At 36.2% G+C, this 22,438-nt stretch overlaps 1 protein-coding gene across 1 annotated transcript in view; it reads left to right on the forward strand.

Moving 5' to 3' along the window:
• The window catches only part of LOC150094636 (oxysterol-binding protein-related protein 1-like), a 714,206-nt gene that overhangs the window by 482,275 nt on the left and 209,493 nt on the right, over positions 1–22,438 (forward strand). The window contains exon 17 of the mRNA XM_090411347.1: positions 7,684–7,818. Coding sequence (XP_090267473.1) covers positions 7,684–7,818 — 135 coding nt within the window. The remainder of the gene's footprint in view (positions 1–7,683; positions 7,819–22,438) is intronic.

Genomic DNA, 22,438 nt, shown 5'->3' on the forward strand with positions numbered 1-22,438 from the left:
ATTCGAACCACAGCCTTTTGGTTGGAGAGTGGATACACTAACCACTCGACCAAGAAAAATGAGTTACCAAAGGGCTTTTTAAAGATAAATATATCAGAAATTTTTCACTGCATTACAAGAGAAGAGAGAGAACAGCAATCAATTTCCACAGGTATAAATAGCTGTAGCATATGAACTAAATTTTTGTTTACATAATAGTGATTGAATGTAATCAGCAAAAGCATTTGTGAGTATTTTGTCAGTGATCAATGCAAGGAGTGGGTATGATAGTCATTGTAAGATTGTTGGCATATAATGTGTATCCTTCTAGAATGAGTCTTCAGCCTCCATAGAGTTGCCTGCGTGATGATAATAGATGGATAGGTGATTTAAGCAAGGAGATTCTTCCGACATACATCTGTAGACTGTGGAGGAAGGATATAATCTGTAGATCTTGGTTGGTAGCACTGCCCAACTGGTTTGAACCAAATTTGGAATTATAACCATTTCTTATGCTGTGATAACTTTGGCACAATCCAACAAATGGGGAAAATTTTAGGGAAATGATATATCTCTGTGAACTTACTAGAGCTAGTTTACCTACATTTGAGAAAACGTGAACTTCAAAAATAAATCTCATATGAAAGAAATGAAATAAGTGACAAGTAGGATGCCAGCAGTTTAGATGCAGCTGTATAAAAATGAAATATTAATGTTAACCAAGTATCTGCTGGAAACCTACTACTTATTCGTTACTTTACTCATTTACATTCGTATATGGAAATAATTGTTCCTTCCATAGAGAGAGAGAGAGAGAGAAAAAGAATTTAGTTTTTGTATGTAGACGGTAGAGCCTCTGTGGTTCTGTTGATTTCGACAATGGCTTTTGGTTGAAAAGACCTGGGTTTGAATCTTTTATAGGATAAGAAGAAACTTTATCAGAGATTTTCATTTGTAGATGAGTTAGTTGGTCTCATACAGAGGTGGCAGGGTATTTTCTCTCAACAACTTGGGTTTTTCAGACTGCAAAATAGGCTAGCCAGACAGAAGAATACACGTCATATATAGACATAGGGCACTGTGGGAATATGGATTAACTACCCTACTCCATTGTGTTTCGTTTTGAATACCTGCATGGCATGGTGTGGATCTACAGATACATAGAAGGAAGAAGGAAAGTTGTAGATGGTAGCATGCTGTCAAACATTGCCTTGAATTTTACAAGTTTGTTATTATTATTACAGGCAACTCCAAGGAGTTCTTAGACTCATCGAGGGAGACTCTAAACATCATGTCAAAAACTATTCAGCATTTGCACAGTATCTATCATACTTTGCTCTGAACTCATTCACAGCACCTACAACAGACTCTGGCAGCTTATTCTACTCATTCACCACTCTCTAAGTAAAAAACCTAGTTCTAACGCCCATGCTAATTACACTCTTGCACAGTTTCAATGGATGGCCCCTAGTTCTCCCACCACAGACCTGTTATGAAAAATTTCCAAAAATTTCCTCTGAATTAATCTTGTAAAAAACCCTCAGTAATTTGGATGTCTCAATCATATCACCCCTTTTCTGCCTATCAACCAATTTCTGTTCTCATAAGGTTCGTTTCATAGACCAGCTACCATCTTGGTCACTTGCCTCTGGATTCTCTCTACCTCCTCCCCATCATCAAGAAGAAACTCTTGACACCCAGATCTGGGCATAGTAGTCAAGATGGGGTCTTATCAAGGCTTGATAAAAAGGAACAGTAACCTGCTTGTGTCTGCTCATCAAAGTATTCTTTAGTAACCAAGTGATCTGATGAGCTGCTTTAGCCACTTTTACTATGTGCCCCTAAACTTCAGCTCCCTATCCACTGACACTTCCAAGTCTCTGGCTTCATCAATTTCCTGGAGTATGGTTCCACCAATGTGGTATACTGCTGAAAATTGAAAATCTTTTCACCCCGAAATGCATAACCTTACACACTGTCACATCAAACTGACATCCATTCTCCTTATCCCAGTCTGCTAATCTATCCAAATTATCCTGCAAAATTTTGACATCATATGTATTCACTATTGCTCTGCCCAACTTTGCATCATAGTAAATAACTGAGCAATTCCTCTCACATCCTTTCCTGTATCATTAATGAACAAATTAAATGGTAGTAGTCCACTAGTCACAGGCTTTCTTTTGGACTACACCTGAATAAACTACTCTCTGATATCTCTCCATCAACCATCCTCTTATCCACCTCACCAACCCTTATCCATCCCCATGTACTGCACTTCATTCATTGGAATTCTATGTGGTATCCTGTGAAAGGCTTTTGTAAAGTCCCACAGCATCACTCACTGTAAACCCATTATCCTTATCCAATTCAGCTGTCACTGTATTATAAAACATGAGCAAGTTACTGAGGCATGATCTACCATTCACAAAACCATGCTATTCTCCATACGGTATCCTATTTCCATTCCTGTATTTTACTCTTAAACTTCTCCAACTTTGACAACTCCTGATATGCTGGTCAGTCAGTAATTTGCAACAACAGTCTTGGAGCCTCCTTTATGCAATGGAATCATTTTCCCCTCTTTTCACCTCCCTTAAAATTAACCCAGGTGAGCTTAGACTTAAAAAAGAGCTGAAATGTAGATTAAACAATATGATAAAGGGCACTGACAATTCCTTTGCCCCTTCACATAGGACCCGAGCTGGTATACCATCCAATCCCACATGTATTCACATTAAGGTTCTATAATATGCTATTCACCTCGATTCCCATGTAATCCATTGGTTCCCTTATTCCTGCGATATCACTGCCTGGATGATATACTCTTGCAAAGAAAGTGTTCACTTAGTAATTCTACTATTTTGACTGATTCAGTTACCTTCCTACCATCAGTATTCCCTAAAATCATTCTGCCATATACATTTTTTTTTTACTTGCAGCATATTCAAAGAACTCTTTGGGATTCTCTTTAGCCTGCATTGCTTACTTCCTTTAATAATCTGCTTTTGCTTTTCTTGCCACACTAGTTATCCTTCTGGCCTGTGCCTTGTACTGTTCATGTGCCTGTAGGTCACCTTTCTTCTTAAATTCCCTCCACAATTGTTTCTTTTTTTTGCAGTTCCAACTTAATGGTGTTATTAATTCATTTAACTCCCTAACTCAAACACTCCTTTACCACTTCGCATGCAATATCAACACCAGCCCTTGCAGTTTTACATGCCATGGCACTGATCCAAGAAATCTCCTAAACTTATCATACTTACCAGCCTGGTAATTCCACATATACCCTATCTTAACTGAAAGTTCCACACATTCAGCCACTTCCCAGGTCAACACTATATGATCACTCTCACCAATTGGTGGCAATGTGGTCATATTCATTATAGACAAATTCTCAGATTCAATTACTAGATCGAGCACTCTCAAACCCCGTATATTTCATTACATACTGTCTCATGTAATTATCCCTTAGTAACTGCATAAAATCTATTTCCTTCCTCCTTTCAGTCAATGTTACAATAGTTGAAAGTCCCCATAATAATTATCTGTCCTTCACTCGAAATCTATTTGCTGATGCATACTATCTCCATCGTCTGTTTCATTCCCAGGTCTATAATAACATGCAACTGTATATTTTGTTCTGCTGGCCTCAATTTCACACCAGATAGCCTCATATGCCACTTTCACTATCCTGCAGTCTAACTTCTATTCTCCTTGGTTGCAGTTCATCAGCTGTCATCAATAACACTCTTCCTCCAATTCTTTTCTCTCTGTCCTTCCTGAACACATTATACCTTTCGCATTCTATCCCACTAACTATATCATCTTCTGTTAGCCATGTCTCACTAATGCCAATAACCTTTGGCTGGGATCAGTCAACCAAGTCCACAAATTCCTCCTGCTTTTTCCTAATGCTCCTGGCATTAGTGTGCATAAAGTGCAAAAGCCCCCCCCAGGCTCATCCCTATCTTGATGTCTTATACTAACTATCCCATACTTGTTTGTTACCATTGGTACTAACTCAGGCATATTATACACATTCTTACACCCAACTGCCTCACTCTTGTCTGCATATCCACTCAACAGTTCCTCCCCTCCCCCCTAAAATCTCTAGTTTCCCTGATTCTACATATCCACTTTCACTTCATTCATCAACAATTTTTCCACTCTTCGAATATCTATTCAGATGTAAATCATCCTTCTATAAGTCCTTTTGCCCATCAAACTTACTTAAAGCTTGTCCACAAACTCCACACCACCCCTCCTCCTGCATAACATCAAGTCAATCACTATTATGGCCATCCTTCTCAACTTTACTATGCGATACTGCTGCAACAGACTCGCTATCTTAATTCTCTCACTTTTTTCTTTTGCTACTTCCAGTAATTCTTTCAAGTCTCTCTCTCTCTCACACACTGTACTTTTCTCCTTTTAAATCATTCGTTCAGGCAACTACAATCATTTCTTTCACCCTACACTTTTGCGCTCTAATAGCCTCGCTTACATCATTAATTTTTGCACCAGGAAAGCACGATTTTTGTCAATCTCTCATTGATCACATCTTTCATGATTGAATTGCCATATAACACTTGCTCCTTAATTTTTCTTTCTCTCCCATCATGCCCTCATTTTTCCTATATCACAGTTGTTTCTCTTTGTTATTAGCCGATCCACTCAGTAGACATTTTTGCAAACACTCCAGCTGCTGCTTTGCCCTATGTATTACTCAGTGCAAGTGAGCTGTCTCCCTCATTACAGCTACCTCTTCATTTTTTATATTTACTCTTCATTTTTATATTTTTATTTACACTTTTACTCGCATTCATTTTTGAAATTATGGATTCTACAACTGTGTTAGAATAACTTTTTATTCTAACACATTTAGAATAACTCTTTTTATTATCCCGATGTTTCGATCTTCGTATCAAGATCATCATCCGGAGCATACATAAATATACAATACAAGCTGCGTTACATTTCGAACCATAAGCTGGAGAAGCAATGATTTGATCACGTTACTGGCATGACCTCTAGTGGGGGGGGGGGAATTACATCAAGCTAATTTAATTTTGGATTACATGAATAAACATTCTTGCTTTCCTTCCAGTAACAGTGATGCCCTATTTCTATTATTACAATTGCTATTTTTGATTTAAAAAAAAAATTACAACATGTCCTATTTTTCAGTATTAAAGTTGTCATTATAGATTTAGGATCCTGGATTTTCTAGAGTCCTGTTTATAGTTGTTCTTAGAGAGGAAGGATTCATGGGACGAATATATGCCTTCCATATGTATGGGATTTTTAGACCATCATTATTGTTTAGATTGGGGTGGTTGATAATGATCTCACAAGCTTCCTTAAATTTGCGTTCGTACCATGTTTTGATGTGATGTAGACAAATAGTGCTTTTCCAGTCAATTCTATGTAAGGTGTTCAGAGCATGATCAGAAAGTCCAGCTTCACCATAATTATTATATTTGATGTGTCGTTTATGTTCTTTTTGTCTGATCGGAATTGTGCGTCCTGTTTCTTCTATGTATGGTATGTTGCAGGTGCAGTAAATACGGTATACTCCAGGGTGGGCCAGCAGAGGGAGAGGGTCTTGGGATGAGTCGAGTAAGCTTTTTAATTTTGCAGGAGGTTTAAAGGTGGCTTTGAAGTTGTATTTTTGTAGTACTCTGTTTATTTTGTCTGATGTCCGTTTAATGTAGGAAATGGTTATAGTTTTACTGTTGTAGTCTGGTTTGGCTTTGTTTTTTATTGAGGTCTTGTAGAGAATTTTGTTAATAGTGTTTTGGCTGTATCCATTTTTTTTTAAAGTATTACTGATCACTTTAAATTCGTTTTTCAGTGGCTGTTCACTGGATCTTCAGAGCCCTGTTTTTTAGGGTTTTGATGTTTTTGTTGGGTGGTGGTGGTAGGAGTTTATGTGTATATATTGGCCATTATGTGTTGGTTTCCGGTAAACAGTGAAGGAAAGATTGCCCGAGGGAAGACGTGTGACAATTGTATCTAGAAACGGCTCTGAAGATCTGCTCCAGTGAACAGGTGCTGAAAAATGAATTTAAAGTGATCAGTAATACTTTTCAAAAAAATTGATACAGCCAAAACACCATTAACAAAATTCTCTTCAAGACCTCAATAAAAAACAAAGACAGACCAGACTACTGTAAAACTATAACCATTCCCTACATTAAAGGGACATCAGACAAAATAAACAGAGTACTACAAAAATACAACTTCAAAGCTACCTTTAAACTTCCTGCAAAATTAAAATTACTCAACTCATCCAAAGACCCTCTCCCTTCGCTGGCCCACCCTGGAGTATACCATATTTATTGCACCTGCAACATACCATACATAGGAGAAACAGGATGCACAGTTCTGATCAGACAAAAAGAACATAAACGAGACATCAAATATAATAATTATGGTGAAGCTGGCTTTTCTGATCATGTTCTGTGAACACCTTACATAGAATTGATTGGAAAAGCACTAGTTGTCTACATCACACCAAAACATGGTATGAACGCAAATTTAAGGAAGCTTGTGAGATCATTATTAACCACCCCAATCTAAACAATAATGATGGTATAAAAATCCCATGCATATGGAAGGCATATATTTGTTCCAGGAATCCTTCCTCTCTAAGAATAACTATAAACAGGACTCTAGAAAATCCAGGATCCTAAATCTATAATGACAACTTTAATTCTGAAAAATAGGACATGTTGTATTTTTTTTTTTTTTTAAATCAGAAATAACAATTGTAATAATAGAAATAGGACATCACTATTATTGGAAGGAAAGCAAGAATGTTTATTCATGTAATCAAAAATTAAATTAGCTTGATGTAATTTTTTTTTTTTTTTTCACTAGAGGTCATGCCAGTGAGTAACGTAATCAAATCATTGTTTCTCTAGCTTACAGTTTGAAATGTAACGCAGCTTGTATTGTATATTTATGTATGCTCCAGATGATGAGCTTGATATGAAGATCGAAACGTCGGGATAATAAAAAGTTATTCTAACACAGTTGTAGAATCCATAATTTCAAAAATGAATGCTGATCACTGTGTAACACTAAAAGAAAAGAACTTTTACTCTCACTTTCAACCGTGTCCCATTTAATCTCACTCTCAGTGCTATCTGGCGTTACATCACAATTTTCCATCATATTCTGACTTTCATCCACTACATCAATCTCATGACATGAGACACACTTTTGATCCTTGATTTCATGACACCTTTCCTCCACTATCACTTTCAAGCCAAACTCCAGCTGCTCTCAGCAAAGCATACATTCCCCAGACATTGCACTGGACAAAGTGCGTTTGATTAAATTCTTTAAACACTAATTCTAGCACAATTTTTTTAACTGATAACTCTATTTTTTTTTTTTAAACTAAATAACTTAGCTTTCAGAGCTCTTCAAACACAGTTCTACCATCAAACTCCACCTATCTCCCAATTTTGAATATACACTATCAATACCTCAATACTGCAAATGTCTTAATGTGTTTTTCTAAAGAATTTTCACTTCACATTCTTTATAGACAGCCAATTCATAAATGTAATCATATTTAAAATATATTGTATCATATTTAAGCTGCTTAAAGACTTTAATTTCATATTCATATGGCTTTTTTGAAAAAAAAAGTTTTCAATCATTGATTGAATTTCTTTAACTATACTTTAGGAATTGTCGAAGATTACCATGCCTGTTGTTTTCAATGAGCCAATTAGTTTCTTGCAACGTATATCAGAATATATGGAATATAGTCATCTTATAAAGAAGGCAATTGAATGTGATGATGCTGTTCAAAGACTTGAGGTACTGTGTTGTTTTATCTGTTGTTAAAGAGCTTCTTTTTTTTTTCTTTTTTTTTTTTAATAAAGATGAATACTAGTATGGCATATATAATACAAGTAGCCTTATAAAGTATCTTAATACAGTAAAAATAATGGAAATAATGCATGGTATGGAAGAATGAAGCAAAGCATTTCGCTAACATCAAATAGATACCATTAGTGCTAATAAAAAGTACTCTCACATTAATTCAATTCTTTTCTAATTCACTTGCACTAAATATTCAAACAAAAGAAGACACTCCTATGGGCTCAATGTTTCCCCAAACACATATTCATGGCACATTTTCTATTTGACACATTTCTCTACAGCCCCCTGTAGAATAAGAATGCTAGAATAATTATCCATTCTAGAGCCACTTTATTGGCACATCTGTTCAGTTGCATCCATCTTTCACTACAGCTGGCTTACATACATTTCTGAAAATGTGAAGTGAACTTAAATTCTCTTCACAAGATTTTTTCAGTTTTTTCTAAAACTACTTGAACAAGAATTTGTTCAAGTAGCTTCACAAGTAGATTTACTGTACTCCTGAACCGACACTGCCATGTTACTTACTGGATTCCATTCAATTGAATGGAATCCAGTAAGTAACATGGCAGTGTCGGTTCAGGAGTACAGTAAATCTCATGTGAAATGGTGAAACAAATGCTAGGTAGAATTATGAAATCAAACTTGCCAGAAATTATATTCTTGTTTAATTTGTTATCCAAGTGTAAGCCAACAAAATTTGTTCAAGTAGCTTCACAACTAAGCACATAGATGGCTTCACTTCAATTGCCTTATTATCACATATTGCAAAACATACTTCCTTTTGGACATGCATAATACATAATATGCATTATGGGAATAGCCCTATTCTGACTGATTTTGACCTTTATTGAAGTCGCATCAGTGAGAGCACCAGATCCAGAAGAGATGAGATACCAAGGTTGAATTAATGCAGAAATCACATATTTCTAAATATAAGTAGTAAAAAGTGTATTACATCATTATTATTAAAATAGTCAGGGTTGGTGATAGTTGTTTTTTTCACTTTATTATAAATGAAATTAAAATTAAATGTTGCATTATGGGATATAGTCCAACCACAGAATGGAGAGCCATCGTTGTCAGGCTGCCAAAAAAGAGTCAATTTATGTTGAAGAGGAGAAAGAAATAAGGTAATTTATGAATTGGTCACCTGACATCACGTGCTGTATACATAAAATTTTCCAACTGTTGTACAAGCAAAATAGTTACCACTTTAAAAACTACAATGATCATAAAAGATACGGATTGATTACCCTGTAGTCAAAATGGATTCTCCTTCTTTTCACATGCACAGAAGTGTCGAAGGGTCTCATATCTGTGGCCGTACTATACTAAGATAAGTGAAGTCATTAGCCTCTATATACAAATACACTGATGTTCAAAACCTAAGGAGGAATACTATTTCTGAAAATTACAACCACAAATTTAGACAAATCAGCTTGTGGCACTTTGTATAACTGATGATGTTGAGTAGAAAACAGGTGCACATTCATATTTTTGAGTCAGACTCAAAGGAGTCATGTGGTAGTACACAACAGGATAAATGGCTGTGTTAAGCGAATTGTGTTTGAAGGATGCTCTTTTCGTGGAGGAATGAAGTTGAAAATTTGGATGTCTTGTAATGTCTCAAAGATGTCATCTAAATGATTTCAGGCAGGGAAGAATTATTGGAAGGCTTGAAGGCCACAAAATTACTAATATTGCCAGAGAATTTTTACTCTCACATAGCATTGTATCCAGGCTCTAGGCAGCGTTTCAAACCAATTGAATATGTTCCAGATGTTTGCTAAGAGGTCACCATCGGTCTACCAAAGAGCATGAAGACAGATTTTTGGTTATATCATCAAAACATAATTGATGCACCACAACAGGTCAACTTGCAAATCAGCTACGTTCAAGCAGAAGTATATAGATGCCTTGACAAACTGTGGCAAGACTTCCGTGACAAGTCTACCTATATGCCTGAATGCCTGTATGATTATCCACCACTGTGGAGCATGCTTTCAGTGGTGGTGTATTCATAAAAATTGGACAAGGCTCCAATGGACTAATGTAGAGTACAGATAAGAGTCGTTTTAGTCTTTCCTCTGATTCTAGATGACACTTCATCTGGCATGGAAGTGGTACCGCTTACCATCACGAGAATGTTCTTGAAAGGAATAGATATGGCAGTTCTGGGGGCATGCTGTGGGAGGCATTATACTTAATGGACACATCGAGCTACAAGTGCTGGAAAATTGGACTATGACTGGTGAACAATATTGCAACGAAATGTCATGTTCGATTGTTCCATGGTGCTGTAGGCAAAGAATTTATTTATGAATGACAGTGCCACGCCACATTGTACATGGGCAGTGGAGATTGAGGATATTAATTGAATCGAGTGGCCAGTACACTCCCCAGATCTCAACCCCATAGAACACATTTGAGATGCAATATGGAGATGCATTGCTGCTCAAAATTCCCCTCCAAAAAACAAACAAGGTTTTATCATTGCTCTGAAGGCAGAGTGGTCTCAAAAACTGAATCACTTGGTGCTAGGCTTGGTATGTCATTTTGAGAGCTGCATTGCAGTTTGAGGTGGACATATTCCTACTGAAATGTCTCTTCACATAGTTTTCTGTAAGCACTTTAACACTTTCAAGTCGGGAAATGTTTCACACTTTTAATGTACCCACGAGACTTCTCCATACCATTTGTGTGTCATCTGACATTGGGTTTGTGAGCTCACTAACATAAAGTTTATACACCATGTTAGTTGCAACTCTTTTGGTAGACTTTATTTAAAGTTAGCATTTGTGATCGGTCTTAATGACATCAAAAATTTCAAATGTAATCAAATAAACGCTTATTTCATGTCATCAAAAATTTGGACAAATGTTAGGACAATTGTTTTTATTTAGATACTATGTTTGGCAGTACAGCACACAGTTTTGCTTGAATCTATACAGCATAGTTTCTGTGGGAGGAGACATATGTTTCATTAGGTAGTGCTGTTTTTATCCCTGATGTCTCTATATCTTATTCAGTGGTACAATAAAACTACTTGCTTTTCTTGCATCTGCAATATAATGGATGTTGGGGAGGGCATGTGTTCACTATATAGGGACAGCTACTTCCAGTCTTCAGACAGTATATGCATAGGGAGTAAAAATTTATCTATTCCTAACTAAAAACGAATCCTTCTATATTCTATAAGAAGAATGCATCTGACGAAAGCCAACAAACTAGAAACATGGGAAATTCACATCGTCTAGTGATGAGTTTCTTGAACTGCTATCAAAAAGAAAAAGGTATCATGAAGTTCGAATTTTCAAAGATGTAGTGAATAATTCATATGATGATTTTGCTTGGGTATTGTATTTACAGAGCAGTTCCTCTTCTGACGAATATATTTCACAAAGTAAGGGTTCTGAATTTTCAGTTTCAGTTGAATGGAATCCGGTAAGTAAAATGGCAGTATCGGTTCAGGAGTACAGTAAATCTCATGTGAAACAGTGAAACAAATGCTAGGTAGAATTATGAAATCAAACTTGCCCAGAAATTATATTCTTGTATTATATTAGATAAACTTCTTCTACCACTTGATGCAGAAAATCCATCTGCAGTGTACTCTGCATTTCTAACTGATGACCCTAATGGAATTTATGGTAAGAGAAACTAACAGATATGCAGATCAGTGCTTATCTAAAACTCAGGATTGTGAAAATCCAGGTAGACTAGGGAATTCCAAGAATTAAACTTATTAAGAACAAAATTCTTCTTCTTCCTTTTTTTCCCCTCTTTTACCTTACGGTGTTGAGGGTTTTTTATTCATTTAACCACAACCGTACTCGAGGATAAGGTGATTAGCCCTATGTCTGTAGAGGCATTGAGTTCTTAAGGCCGGTTTGCCCGCTTGTGGGATGAAAACCCCCAGATAAACTGGGGAGAAAAACCCTGTGGTCCATGCCCAAGACCGGCTAACTTGGCTATGTCTAAGAAAGATCCTAAGCTCCTCACATCTGCGATGGAAATCAAACCCAGGACACTCCTTTCCCAGGCATATGAGAAGCATATAGCCACTCGGCTAACAGCGCAGACAAAATTATTTATGTATATGTTATACTACTACTATGAAAAAATAAAAAAAACACTGATCATTAATAAATAAAAGAATTATCAGAAAATAAGGTGAAATATATAAAAAAAGAAATAAATACACATAGCAAGCACAATAAATTATATAAGAGGATTTACTCTTCCGTCAACCCACATGTATTCCCATCACACCCACATAAATCACCTGATGATCATCTCATCTTATCTTCCTTTTCTCCTCTTTTACCTTGCAGTGTCGAGGGTTTGTTAATCATCAGACCTCAAACCGTTCACAGGATAAGGTGGTCAGCCCTATGCCCTGGTGTATCCTATGTCTGTAGTGTTGAGTTCTCAAGGCCAGTTTGCCTGCTTTGTGGAATGAAAAATCCCAGGATAAACTGGGGAAAAAACCCTGCTGTCCATGCCTAAGACTGGCTAACTTGACTATGGCTGAGGAAGATCCTTCAGCTCCTCACGTCAATGACGGAATCGAACCTAGGATACTCCTTCTCCAGGCATATGGTTGCGAAGCGCACAGCCACTAGGCTAATTGCATGGACCGTCACCTGATCAGAATTGTTAAATAAGAAGATAAGCCCCTCCCAATAGTTATATACTGAGCTAGCAATGCATACAATCGCTGTTTCTTTTTGGTTATGATTTATGTTGTTTATTTTTTGACGGTATATATTAGAACACAGAATAATAAGTAAATAATTATTTATTAACTTATTGCTATATTTCGCTGGTGTTATAACCAGCATCTTCAGAGCACAAAAACACAGTTTGTCAACACAATACGTGAGTCTTTGTGTTGTTGCTACAATTTTGTTTAACTAGTCCGTTGATTACACCATGTTGTTATAGTCTCGCATATTGTGACAAACTGTGTTTTTTGCTCTGAAGATGCTGGTTATAACATCAGCGAAATATCAGTAATAAGTTAATAAATAGATTGAATGATATAATCACGTAATCACAAGAAAGATATTTATTTAACCAAATATTTCGGTCTGGAAATAGCAGACCATCGTCGGTGGTATTACAAGAACAGTTTAAAAAATATACAAGCTAGAATACTAACAATAGATCGTTGAAATTAGAACATGCCGCGTGATGTTATATCACTAAGTATGAAACGAAATATTTTGAAGTAGAAACATGATTGAATTTGCTATTAAAAAAAAAAAAAAAAAAAAAAAAAAAAAAAATTAATGGGTAATCTTGATTAGGCTTTCCCAGATTTTTGATATAGATATGCAGTCATTACGATTCAGGTTGGGATGATGGAGCAAGGCCTCCACGCTTTCCTTGAACAAACGTTCGAACCTATAACGGGATCTATGTAAGAGGCGCGTTTTGGACCAAAGGATGCTGTGGTCAGTTTCAATCCCGTGTTGAGCCAAACCAGACTTTTCAGGTTTATTGTGAAGAATGGATGATTGATGTTCTTGGATTCTTTTTTCAAGAGAACGTCCAGTCTGTCCAAAGTAAGAGAGATCACAGTTGCAAGGAATTTGATAAACTCCAGGAAGAGATAAAGTTGAGCGTTTGTCTTTAGGAGAAGGAAAATGAGAAGACAATTTGTTAATAGGAGAATACGTAGCTGTTAAATCATATTTCTTCAAAATTCTTGCGATAGGTTCTGAAATACCGGAGATATAAGGAATAGGTACTCGACGTATTGAATCTTTGTTGTTTTGTGGAGGATTATAAGATGTAAGAAGACGTTGAATACTTTTTTCAGAAAAGCCATTGAGTTTCATGTGTTGCTGGATAGTAGAAAGTTCTTTCTGTAGATAATCAAAAGTAGAACAACTAGTTTTGGCTCTTTTGATGAGACATTTTATAATTCCTGTTTTATGACATGGATGATGGGCTGATTCTTTCAGAATATAACGACCTGTGAATGTTGGTTTCCTGTATACTGTAGTTGTAAGAATATTTGAAGATGATCGGATGAGGAGAACGTCTAAAAAAGATAACTGGTTGTTTTCTTCTAATTCCATAGTAAACTTTATGCGATGATGTAAGGAATTAATACTGTTTAAAAAGGAAGATAAAGTGTTTTTACTGTGAGGCCAAATAGCAAATATGTCATCTATATATCTTACCCAAAAAGATGGTAGAGGGAAACTAGATGTGAAGAGGACTTTTTCTAAATGTTCCAAATAAAAGTTGGCTAAAGCTGGAGAAAGAGGACTTCCCATGGCTGTTCCTTCTACTTGGCTATAAAATTTGTTTTGACATATGAAATAACCAGAATGTATAACGAAATCGAATAGTTTTATAATATCTTGAGGAAAGATGTCAGCAAGTAGTTTTAAAGTTTCCTTAAGAGGTACATTGGTGTATAAAGATTCTATATCAAAACTAACCATAAGATCTGTAGGTTGTAATGAGACATCTTTTAATTTTTCTAAGAAATCTGAGGAGTTTTTTAAAAAAGAACTCGAGTTGCCAATGTAAGATTTCAGTAATTTAGCTAGATATTTGGCTATACGGTAAGTAGGAGAATCAATGCAATCTACTATTGGACGAAGAGGATAGTCAATCTTATGGATTTTGCAAGACCTCCTAGATTTTATGGCCTTCCTAAAATCCATAAGATTGACTATCCTCTTCGTCCAATAGTAGATTGCATTGATTCTCCTACTTACCGTATAGCCAAATATCTAGCTAAATTACTGAAATCTTACATTGGCAACTCGAGTTCTTTTTTAAAAAACTCCTCAGATTTCTTAGAAAAATTAAAAGATGTCTCATTACAACCTACAGATCTTATGGTTAGTTTTGATATAGAATCTTTATACACCAATGTACCTCTTAAGGAAACTTTAAAACTACTTGCTGACATCTTTCCTCAAGATATTATAAAACTATTCGATTTCGTTATACATTCTGGTTATTTCATATGTCAAAACAAATTTTATAGCCAAGTAGAAGGAACAGCCATGGGAAGTCCTCTTTCTCCAGCTTTAGCCAACTTTTATTTGGAACATTTAGAAAAAGTCCTCTTCACATCTAGTTTTCCCTCTACCATCTTTTTTGGGTAAGATATATAGATGACATATTTGCTATTTGGCCTCACAGTAAAAACACTTTATCTTCCTTTTTAAACAGTATTAATTCCTTACATCATCGCATAAAGTTTACTATGGAATTAGAAGAAAACAACCAGTTATCTTTTTTAGACGTTCTCCTCATCCGTTCATCTTCAAATATTCTTACAACTACAGTATACAGGAAACCAACATTCACAGGTCGTTATATTCTGAAAGAATCAGCCCATCATCCATGTCATAAAACAGGAATTATAAAATGTCTCATCAAAAGAGCCAAAACTAATTGTTCTACTTTTGATTATCTACAGAAAGAACTTTCTACTATCCAGCAACACATGAAACTCAATGGCTTTTTCTGAAAAAAGTATTCAACGTCTTCTTACATCTTATAATCCTCCACAAAACAACAAAGATTCAATACGTCGAGTACCTATTCCTTATATCTCCGGTATTTCAGAACCTATCGCAAGAATTTTGAAGAAATATGATTTAACAGCTACGTATTCTCCTATTAACAAATTGTCTTCTCATTTTCCTTCTCCTAAAGACAAACGCTCAACTTTATCTCTTCCTGGAGTTTATCCAAATTCCTTGCAACTGTGATCTCTCTTACTTTGGTCAGACTGGACGTTCTCTTGAAAAAAGAATCCAAGAACATCAATCATCCATTCTTCACAATAAACCTGAAAAGTCTGGTTTGCTCAACACGGGATTTGAAACTGACCACAGCATCCTTTGGTCCAAAACGCGCCTCTTACATAGATCCCGTTATAGGTTCGAACGTTTGTTCAAGGAAAGCGTGGAGGCCTTGCTCCATCATCCCAACCTGAATCGTAATGACTGCATATCTATATCAAAAATCTGGGAAAGCCTAATCAAGATTACCCATTAATTTTTTTTTTTTTTTTTTTTAATAGCAAATTCAATCATGTTTCTACTTCAAAATATTTCGTTTCATACTTAGTGATATAACATCACGCGGCATGTTCTAATTTCAACGATCTATTGTTAGTATTCTAGCTTGGTATATTTTTTAAACTGTTCTTGTAATACCACCGACAATGGTCTGCTATTTCCAGACCCGAAATATTTGGTTAAATAAATATCTTTCTTGTGATTACGTGATTATATCATTCAGTCTTATGTCGCAAGTATCCTTAAAACAACAAAGTTAATAAATAATTATTTACTTATTATTCTGTGTTCTAATATATACCGTCAAAAAAATAAACAACATGTACGACGAACACATAACTACACGGGGTATGATTTATATTTACAAACAAATCCCTTTTCATCTATTCATAAGTTTTTTTTTAAATTATGCCCATCATAAATGCAAATATGAAAGTCTAAGAGTTTATACAGTCACGTTTTCTTCACTCCATCACAAGTACACATATATTGCGATTATAAATTTCCTAAGGATGTATAACTACGTCCTTAGGAAATTTGTAACTTTTGTCAAAAACGTATTGCAATTTGCATCCATATCTCATTATGTATTGCTTCCTTCCATATCTGAAAGGAAGTGGTGTGCTTTGCAATTGATGTGAAATCATTAGTATCTGTATACAACTAGCCTATGAAGATACTTACACTTGGATGAAGGATTAAACAAGAATATAATTTCTTGGCAAGTTTAATTTATGGTAAAAAAACTTTTCACTACCAGTATGCAAAAAACCTACTTTCACATAAGAAGATTGATTCTAAAAAACAATGAGCATCTATTTAGAAGAAGAATATTAAAAAAGATGGATCTGCCACTACAGTTAAAGATTATTCAAGCTTGATAGAATCTACCCTTGCCTAATGAAGTTAACTAAATACAGATATGTGAAACCCCCAGAGAATAGAAACCAGTTCTGAGGCTATAATTTTTTGTGATTATTAATTTGTCATTACCAAGAGTTAATATAAAGGAAAAATTAATTCTTCTCAGAGACACAAACAGTTGAGTAAGAAATAAATCCCTGACATACAAAAAAGATTGTGGAAAATTTGGAGAGGCTAATAATAATAATAGAAAGTACCTGCCTTTAGAACTTACACTAGAGATTACTAAGTTCATGTTCCAGTATAAAAATATGCATAAATCTCTTTGGAGAGAATACACACAAAACAAATAATTCATAAAAAAGCTCCTGTTTAATAAGTTAGTATGTGCTCAAATCTCTTTGGAGAGAATACACACAAAAACAAATAATTCATAAAAAGCTCCTGATTAATAAGTTAGTATGTGCTCCTGAAGAATACAGATAAAATTGTAAAGCAGGCATTATGTTTTGTATATGAAAGTAAACAAAAGTCATGAAAAGATTTTGGAAAATAATATACAAGGCAAATATCCTGAAGGAAACTATCTTCTGTATTGGAAGGAGGAAAAGATCACATGGCAGAAAGCAAATTTAATTTATTCATCCACTAAGAGATGACTTGAAACAGCATGTGACGAAGGGGGGACTCAAGATTCAAAAGTGTTGCAATCTTATCATAGGATCAGAAGATTTGTCCATTAAACAATGTAGCAAAATTGCCTTCAGTTCAGGAAAGTCACCTTGAAGCCCTCACTTGGGAATTTGCCAAATGCATTTTCAGTTAAAAAGGAGATTATATGTGGAACAACAAGGCAGGTGATAATGACAAGCTTAGGAGGCAGCTCAAAGCAGTTCCATGGGCATAAGAATTTGCGAAGGAAGGATGCCAGCAGCGCTTGGGAAAATAGTCAAGAGGTATCTGAAAGAAGAGCAGTGTTAGACTGCATACCCAAGGGTAGGTGGATAATTCATATAGGAGTTAAATGACATTAAATTTTTCAGGAAATGACGTGTACTAAAATATTAATTAAAAAAACTTGAATCAATACCTTCCAATATTTTTAGCAATGTTACATTGCCATCTTCTGGGAACATAAAACTATGATATGTGCATGCAGGCACTAACAGTGAGCAAATGAGGCTGAAGAAGGCAACTGGCATTGGTCCTAGAGTCCTAAAGGTGCTCCCTATCGGGCTAAATTGGATTGTCTTGGCTGATGTTCTAAGGATGCAAGCTTCCCAAATTTGGGTAGTCTCATGCACCCAAATTTGTTGAGATTCGGAGAAGTTCTTTAGAGCTGAGGCTGATTCCAGGAACAAACTTTCATATTTATATTTGCTACAGTATGGTAAAAGTGGCTTTCTTCCAGTGTATTCTGTGGGTGGGTATCCTGGTGCATGGTCCTCAATTCCTGAATGGCCTGTATTGGTTGAAACCAGATGTAGTCTTGGTGTTCGGATATCCTGATTTAGCTGTCCTACCTGTTTCGCCATAGTAGGACAGTTTACCAGCTGCAAGGGACCTGGTATATTCTAGGTAGGTCTAGGGGAAGTGGCTAGTCTTTGGTGGAGCAGATTAGGGGATACCAGTTTCTTATATGATTTGTAACAGGTATTCAGATTATATTGTTTTAGGATTTTTGTGAGCGTTTCAGACGTGCTGTGGATATAAGGAATGGTAATAGATTTAGTGTGATAATCTCTGTTAAGAAGGTGGGGTGGGTGGGGGGGTTAACCCGGTTTTAAATATTTTTTTGGATTTTTTTGGGGTTGTAGCATTTGGCTAAGAAGGTGTTAAGAATATGGTTCAGTTGTGAGTGCATTGTTATCTGAACAGATTAATTTAGCCCTGTTATTTAGGGTTTTATATATTACCATATTGTTGTGGGGGGTGATTGCTGGTGAATGGGTCAGTTTTCTGTTTACAGAAAGGGGGAGACTGTTGTTGTTTTCTTTTTCCAAGGTGAACTAGATTCTAGGGTGTTGATTGTTTAAGTGTGTTAGGAAGTTGTGGAGTATGTCTAAGCCATGTGGCCAAATAGAGAACACATCGTCCATGTATCGCAGCCAGACAGTGGGGTTTTTGTGGGGGGCTGAATTTTAAGGCTTTTTTCTTCAAAAGTCTCCATAAAGAAGTTTTCTAGGGGATAGAGAACACATAGCTGTACCCTCTATCTATTTGTAGAATTTTCCTTGCCAAACAAAATAGCCTGAGTTCATGGTGAACTGAAATAGGGCTGAGATATTGGGAGGAAATTTGGCTTGGATGAGATCTAAGGTATCCCTTGAGTAGGACACTTGTGTGTTGTGGAGTGAGAGGTTCTCTGTACTGGCTTTTAAAGAGGGCTAAGTTTTCAATGTGTGATGGTGTGTTGCCAGTATAATGTGAGCACTTTGGCTAAATGGTTGCCTAATTTGTATGTGGGGGGAATCGCTGCCATCCACAATGGGACGTAATGGGCACATTTCTGCTTATGGATTTTTGGTAGTCCATATATTCATGGGTGGGGGGGGGGGGGGTCTAGAGTTGAAAGGTTTTAGTCTGCTAGTCATTTTCTCAGGCCAAGAAGGTGAATTTTCTTAAGGAGCCTTTGGGAGCTGGTGGGATCATTATTCAGTGGGGAGGAAGATAGAATAATCTTACAATAAAGTTGAAAGCCTTACCTGTGTAAGTCAGTTTGGTTGAGAACCATAGTGGGTATTTCCCTTAAGAAGGTTACTTCTTGGTCTCAGGAAGTGACTAGCACGACTAAAACCTTTCAACTATAGACCCTGCTCAAAGATACCTTAGATTCTTCCAAGCTAAATTTCCTCCTGATATCTCAACCCTATTTCAGTTCATTATGAACTCAGGCTAATCCATTTGCCAAGGAAAATTCTACAAACAGATAGAGGGTACAGCAATGGGTTCTCCACCCCTGGCAAACTTCTTTATGGAGACTTTTGAAGAAAAAGCGTAAATTCAGCCCCACATAAACCCACTGTCTGGCTACCCTACACGGACGATGTGTTCTCTATTTGGCCACATGGCTTAGACACACTCCACAACTTCTTAACACTTAAACAATCAACATCTCAGAATCCAATTCACCTAGCTTTTTCTGTTTACAGAAAACTGACCCATACAGGTAGATACATTCACCCAACAATTACCTCCCCCCCCTTCACAACAATATGGGATTATAAAAACCCTATATAACATATAACGGCAAAATTAATCTGTTCAGATAATAATGCACTAACTACTGAATTTAACCATATTCTTAACACCTTCTTAGCCAATGGCTACAACCCCAAAAAAATCCAAAAAATATTAAAACTGGTTAGCCACAACCCCCCCCCCCCCTTTTAGACAGAGATTATTACACTAAATCTATTACCATTCCTTATATCCAGGGGTGCATCTGAAAAGCTCACAAAAATCCTAAAAAATATAACTTGACTACCTGTTACAAACCACACAAGAAACTGGCATCCCTTATCTACTCCAAAGACCAGCCACTTCCCCTAGAGTTACCTGGAGTATAGCAGGTCCCTTGCAGCTGTAAATTGTCCTACTATGGCCAAACAGGCAGGACAGCTAAATCAGGATATCTGAACCCAAAGTCTACATCTAGTTTCATCAATACAGTCACTCAGAACTTAATGACCTTGCACTACATACCACCACAGAATACACTGGAAGAAAGCCACTTTACCACACCGTAGCAAATATAAATATGAAAGATTGTTCCTGGAATCAGCCTCAGCTCTAAAGAACTTCCCAAATCTCAACAAATTTGGGTGCATGAGACTTCCCCAAAATTGGAAAGCTTGCATCCTGAGAACATCAGCGAAGACAACCCAATTTAGCCTGCCTAGGGAGACAACAACAGGACCAACGCCAGATGCCTTCTTCAGCCTCATTTGCTCGTTGTTAGTGCCTACATTCACATATCATAGTTTTATGTTCCCAGAAGATGGCAATGCAACATTGCCAAAATATTGGAAGGTATTAAAGTTTTTTTAATTAATATTTTATTATATGTTGTCATTTCCTGAAAAATGTAGTCATGTGTAACCAACATATAAATCTATCTACAAGAATTACGATCATCCAAGGAGTTAAATGGATGAGTTGTATCATTAAATAGGAACTCAAAAAAAATAAATAAAATGTAGAGTATAAGGATAATGAATATCAACATCCTCACAAGCAGTATAAGGCGCAGGAAGGAAAGGTGACCAGCTTGTTAAGAAAGACAAAATCAGATTACGAGAAGAAATTAACCCCCTAGTTCTTTTCTACATTGCAGTTAAAGACTGTAGAAGTAAAACTTTTGAGTGCTGAAGGCAATAAGATGACAGAAGCAGACAGAATAGTTACCGATTGATCACTTTGAAAGGCTCTGTCATCCAAGTGATGGTAATGCTGTTACAGATGTGGATAGAGATTAATGAATTGGAAGTAGGATAGTGCAGAATCTCAGTGTTAATACAGCCAGGGGATTAGATGGAATATTTTTCTCATTTATTACATGAGTATGCAAAGCTGTTTAAATCTTAGTTCTGGTAAGTTTCAAGGGAGTAGAAAGGAGCAAAATAAGTCATTTGCACAAAGGAAGCTCCAAAATAGAGGTAGTAAATTATAGACAACTGATTAGTATTTCAATAGTTGTCATAAAGTTATTGGAAAAGATGATCAGAGACAGAATTCAGAATGGCTGGATAAGAATATAATCCATGGAGGATATTCATGGCTGTGAATGGCATGTCATGCTCAAGTAATTTACTCACCTTTTTATTTTAATAATAGATGGTTTGAGTTGGATAAAGGGAATGCTACACAATAGTGTAGCATTCATTTTGAGATATTCATTTTGAGATAAAAAGATTATAAGCTGTTTATTGCATTGATGGAACTGTACTCCAGGAAATTAATGTAACTAGGGATTTGGTGTGGGAGGTAGAGTGTATAAGGGAGTTCAGAGGGCATATTGCAAGGATTACTTGGTTATAGAAGAATGCACTTTCCATAGACGAGTTGCCATCCTTGTGAACAACCATTCCTCTTTCCAACAAGTCACACTTAATACAGATATATAGACAGTTGCTATTTGTATCTCAGTAAGATCTCTTGTTACAGAATGCTGCATTTATCCTACCACCTAGTACAGATATATATCACATGATGACCTTTATGGCCTTTTGGTGTTTACCACTCATATACTCTTAATGAAGAATTTAAATAGCCACTATATTCTGTGTACGGTAATACACATAGTAATGTCAGAAGAAGAGCTGTGGAGCATATTCTTGTTGACAATACCTATTACTCTGAAACACTGAAAGTAACTTACACCTTTATTCACATGCTTACCTGAAAGCTAATTGCTATCAACCTAACAATTAGTTCACCATCCCTCTTCAAATGCTTAAATGTGAAGTAGAGGATAACTTCTGGGGGGCGGGGGGGGGGGGCGATCATTTTCCAATGATATCCATTCTCTTACATAAGCAACCATGTATTCCATTGTGGATAATTGAAAATATATCAAGCTAACTGGAATATCATCTCATCTTTGGCAGAATGTGAATTTGCAATAG

The sequence above is a fragment of the Typopeltis vanoorti genome, chromosome 21 (genome assembly GCF_054136105.1).
Source record: "Typopeltis vanoorti isolate ZY-2024b chromosome 21, IOZ_Tvanoo_1.0, whole genome shotgun sequence".
NCBI lineage: Eukaryota > Metazoa > Arthropoda > Arachnida > Uropygi > Thelyphonidae > Typopeltis > Typopeltis vanoorti.